This window comes from Sinocyclocheilus grahami, unplaced genomic scaffold (genome assembly GCF_001515645.1).
Source record: "Sinocyclocheilus grahami isolate Dianchi unplaced genomic scaffold, SAMN03320097.WGS_v1.1 scaffold1275.1, whole genome shotgun sequence".
Classification (NCBI taxonomy): domain Eukaryota; kingdom Metazoa; phylum Chordata; class Actinopteri; order Cypriniformes; family Cyprinidae; genus Sinocyclocheilus; species Sinocyclocheilus grahami.
Window position 1 is genome coordinate 212,027 of NW_015506454.1, and position 5,503 is coordinate 217,529.

General features: G+C 39.8%; 1 protein-coding gene across 1 annotated transcript in view; it reads right to left on the bottom strand.

Moving 5' to 3' along the window:
* The window catches only part of LOC107568700 (exportin-T-like), a 23,396-nt gene extending 18,573 nt beyond the window's left edge, over nt 1-4,823 (bottom strand). The window contains exons 1-4 of the mRNA XM_016254678.1: nt 4,730-4,823; nt 1,343-1,493; nt 1,047-1,129; nt 843-899 (exon numbers count right to left, since the gene is read on the bottom strand). Coding sequence (XP_016110164.1) covers nt 843-899; nt 1,047-1,129; nt 1,343-1,432 — 230 coding nt within the window. The 5' untranslated portion in view covers nt 1,433-1,493; nt 4,730-4,823. The remainder of the gene's footprint in view (nt 1-842; nt 900-1,046; nt 1,130-1,342; nt 1,494-4,729) is intronic.
* Between the last annotated feature and the right edge of the window lie 680 nt (nt 4,824-5,503).

Sequence of the window (5,503 nt, forward strand, 5' to 3'; positions counted from 1 at the left end):
GCCTGGTTAGCCCCGCCCACCGATTCTACAGCACTGCCTGTTTAGCCCCGCCCACGATTCTACAGCACTGCCTGGTTAGCCCCGCACACCGATTTGCGACTGCAGTGTAAATAACGAGAGAGGCAAACGCAGGTCTATGCAGAAACCAAACGATAAAGATGCTCCGCAGACAACAAGACGCTGTGCAGTGCCAAGATGTGGATAAACAGTCTTTGCATTGCCTTCCTTCTGATCCCAACTTTAGAGAAGAGTGGATGAACTTTATTTTTAATGAAGATCCAGACCGCATCAGAAAGAACTTAGTCCTCTGTTCACTTCCTTTTACCATGGATTCGTTCACAAACAAGGCACAATTCAACTCCGGGTTTTCATTAAGATAGAAACTAAAAGACGTTGTTGTGTATTGAATATATTGGATCCGGCAGTAATGTCTCACCACACTAGTGAGTGCAACTGTTTTGATTACGTGGCCACTATTACTTTGTCTGTTATTACAGATCGTCGAGTATTTATAACCACAGCAGCGTCCATCTATGAAGGATGTAGGCTGTCAAACATACACAATTGCTAGCCCATCATAGCAGTAGGAGTTTACTTCAGAGTAAATTAAAATTCACCCTATATATTTTCTAAATGCATTTTATAGATCTTAATGCGAACAATTCATCAGCGCATGTTACATTTTTGGACCTCGTAATGTTTAATCAAAACATCATAATTTAAACATTCATGCATTTGGCAGACGCTTTTATCCAAAGCGACTTGAGCTGCATTCAAGGTATACATTTGATCAGTTCTTGCACATTTTTAATTTTTCAGAGTTTGCAAAGATTCAGTGATACCTGAATTTAATCTGGTGCTCCAAGACTTGAAAGCAGAAGAACTTTACATGATCGTCACTGTGAGAGAAACACAGACAGATTGCATGAATCAATATTAGTGCGTGAAACACTACAGCATGCACATATGTAGCAACAAGGCCTGCTATGATCTTACAGAAAAACACTAGATTTAGTGGTTTCATGCTCTTCTAAAGTGTATTTTACCTGTAAAACCCTTTGGCCAGGGCTTCAGCACACACCTCCCATCCATCCAGAGACTCTTTCAACTGCTCAAAATATGCCAGCGCCTGAAAACACAGAGAACGCAAGTAAATATTGTTTTATTTACTCAACGATGCACTCCCAAGTATTAGTCATGCAAAAAAAGTCATGGACTGTAAATTATGTGCATGTGAATTCTGCAGACACAGATTGCATGCAGTCCCAAATCATTTGTGAGGAAATTAATGATTTAAGTGTGTATGTTTACACAAAGATCTGATCCAGTGTTTTGCGCTCACCCTCTGCCTGTAGCAGGCATCGGCGTTGGGGTTCAGTCCCATGAGGGCCTGCTCGTCCATGATGGCAGGTAACGCCGACTCGCAGGCCATACGTGGGTTAGCTGCTGTCCTCAATCAGTCTATCCCAAATCTCCAAACAGCACACACACATCTGAGAGAGAGAGAGCGAGAGAGAGAGAGAGAGAGAGAGAGAGAGAGAGAGAGAGAGAGAGAGGAAATTAATGATTTAAGTGTGTATGTTTACACAAAGATCTGATCCAGTGTTTTGCGCTCACCCTCTGCCTGTAGCAGGCATCGGCGTTGGGGTTCAGTCCCATGAGGGCCTGCTCGTCCATGATGGCAGGTAACGCCGACTCGCAGGCCATACGTGGGTTAGCTGCTGTCCTCAATCAGTCTATCCCAAATCTCCAAACAGCACACACGCATCTGAGAGAGAGAAACAAACATGAGTCAGGCTTAAATCTCTTACAGTACACACAATAACAATGTAAACAGACTTACAAAGGAAAAAAGTGGTCGACTGATAACTGGTATAACTGATAACCTAGAGAGCAGGATGACCACAGGATGATATAATATTGATTACATAATACAATTTAACGACTACGTAAATAAGAAATTCAGAGTATTAGCTTGTGATGAGCAAGTTAACTATTGTTAATAAAAGTACGATACAACAGTTTAAGATACTGATTCTGGGCAAAAAGGCCTTATTAATCTGTCGAAATAACAATTGATCATTAAAAACAGTACTGTTGTAGTAAAATGGCACAGAGATCACGGTGGAAAAATGCAACAATTTGCTAAACTTAATTTCAGTCCACTTAAATACGTAACATGTATTATTATTAACATGAATAATTTTTGTTGCATTAACTGAAACTGCATGGGTGGATCAAAAAGAATGTTTATTAATTTTACTTGTGCAAAAACTTAAAAATGAGTACATTTTACATAGTTTTTTGTGTGATTATAATACCATAGTAATTACATGGTAATACAATGAATTCAGTATAATGAGATAAATGGGTCATACATCCATGTTATGCCAGACCATCATCTTTATGGCACATTTACACAGCAAAGACGGCACAGAAGCACTACTGAAGCGGCACTAGGTGACAGACTTTTTAATGCTGCTCAGTAAATGCATTTACACAACTGTATACTTTGATACTGGGTCAAAGCAGGCGTTATTTATTCCAGCTTTGCTCTTTACACTTAATTCTGAGCAGGCACAGAGCAGCCTTAACTCAGCTGTCAAAACACATCTTTAGATCACATTATTTAGAATGAATTAAAACAAAGGGCTTTAACAATGAGCCGTTTGATTATTATGCAATGCGCTGAAAAGTGTCCACACACACACACACACACACACACACACACACACTCACACACACACTCACACACACGCTGAACCAGCACAACTGACTCACTCTTTCTCTCCTTTATTCCCTCTTTCACTTGTGTGGGCACCAGTGCTGGGGAAAGTTACTTTTAAAAGTAATGCGTTACAATTAGAGATCGACCGATATGGGTTTTTCTATAACCGATGCCGATGTTTAGAGGTCAGGGTCAGCCGATATGTGCTGCCGATTTTTAGGGCCGATATCTTGATGTTTTCCCCTTCATTTGCATGCTAAAATGTCACACTAATAATAAGTGGATGCACAACATTTCTAAACGTAACATCATCATTTATTGAACACCGACTTGAACCATCTCTCGAATCTTAATTTTGTGCACTGCACGTTATTAAAATTAAATATTTATCCAAAGTTAACCAAACAAATCAATAAACTTACCAAGTATTAAATATATAAAACAGGTAAAATAAAACAGAACGTATAACATTGGGGCTAATATGTTAGCAAGCAAGCTGCTGATAGTTTTCGACTACAGTCCTTAAAGTTAACTGCAAGTAAGCGAACCTTTAACCAGCTGTAGTAGCATTATGCCAGTTCCCGACGGTTATATGCTATTCGTTTATTCTTTCACTAAGTGAAGCAACACTTCATAGTTTACTAGTAATATATAGTAAATATATGGCCATAGGACTTTGAAATATCAGAATTTAAGCCTTAACATTATCTCCCAGGACTGTTGTTGAATCTTCCAAAAGTTTTGGCTTGGGGTCCTTCACATGCGGCACCAATAACACGGGGCTGCCCGCGGACGTGCCTGACTTTAAATCGGCGCTACTAAACACGGATATCGGCCGATGCCGATATATTAAAAAATGACAAATATCGGCCCGATATATCGGTCGACCTCTAGTTACAATGTTGCGTCACTCCATAAAAAAAGTAACTAATTACGTTACTTGGTTACTTTTTATGGAAGGTAATGCGTTAGGCTACTTTTTAAATCTGGACAGGGCTTGCTTGTTTGTTTTTAAAATAAAAAAAGTTATATTTTTGGCAAATATAAAAGCCTTTTCACACCAGAAGTGAAATGAATAAGCCTCAGGCTGAAGGGAAAGTACAGTAGAACGCAGAAGACGACATTTCAACAATTAATTAATTCATTCATAGAGTAATGTGTGCTTATTAGTACGCTTGAACCGGATCATCGAAGCAAATAGAATGGGATTAAATACATAAAGCATATTTGTGTTGTTTAATATTTAATTTTTGCAGGTTTGCGTCATATTCTGAGTTGCATTATTTTTATTCATTTTGAGGAATACTGAATCTGTGTGTGTTTTTGTAATTAATGCATATTCATATTTATTGACTACAGTAGCATCTTCTGATTTCTGTCACCATGGCGACAGCAGAGCTGTCAGTCAATAACTTGGAAACAAAAGTAACTTGCGTTACTTATTTGAAAGAGTAACTCAGATATTCTCCTGTGAATTAAAAAGTAACGCGTTACTTTACTAGTTACTTGAAAAAAGTAATCTGCATTATCGTGGCATTACCATGTGACAGTACTTTTTTCTGACGCAACACGGGCCCAATAGTGGGCTTAATAAACGCCACATTAACCAACAACACAAAACACAACTACACTCGTACCAAACAATTATATTTTACCTCAGATATTCGCTTAACTCGCGACTTTATCAAAATAACCGACTTTCCCGCTAACCGACGAGCTTGTCTCGCGCGTGCCGAATCTCAGCCAACGTGGCGTGACAGACCGAAAAAACACGCCGAGATAACGACAAACCCAACCGAAACACAAAACCGACGCGTGTGTGCAGCGATAGCTAACACTCGTGGGTAGTTTAGCGAGCTATCGGCTTAATTAGCGGACAGGATTGTTGTGAGAGAGATGATGGCGCGCTGTCAGATACAAGACCCGCGCGGAACTTACATAGAAATGAATAAAATACACCACGACCGTGTAAACGTGTGGATAAGATGAAGGTTACCGCACCTTACCGTGAACTTCACCGCTCCATCATCATCCGCTCAGAGACTCAACAGCGGCGTGTCGTCGGGCCGACCGGATGTGCGGGGCACGAAACAGGAAGAACGTCAGCGCGTAGACGCACGCACGCACGCACGCTTTACGTATATAATTGAGGACGTAGCATTTTTATATTGCGCTTTATATAGCGACTACAGACTAGCCCCCAAAAGAAAACGTTTTGTACAATAAGAAATGTTTTATAAGCATGGGAAAGTGACACGCATTTACAAGTGTACATCAAAGAAAAAAAAGAAAAAAAATACGAGAACCGTAAGAACATGTGTCAAAACAAAACGACAACAAATAATAAAGCAATGCATTTTTATTTCATAACATTAAAAATCATGGATTTACAGTAGAAACAGTAACTGTGATCATCATGGTACGCTGGCTGTTCTGAAACTTTACACACACATTCACTTATACATTCGTGCAATCTAATAAATATTTATTTAACAGAAAATCAGAGTTGTGCACTGGATAATACACTGTTGTGTTTATTTCTTCCCACTAGAGGGATCTGTTCACCAACTAATGCAAGCACATCTGTGGCACGTTCAAGCTCAAACCGGTGTGCAACGTTTAGCTACGGTTTCCGGGTTGAGCGACATGTTTCCTGGAAACGGTGTGTAACGGTGTGCAGTGTGGGTTTGACATGTGTTTTCTCTTGTTTGGTGGGTGTGTCAGAAATGCCAGCATGTATATAAACCACGCGGTATTAAAGAGACAGCTGGCACA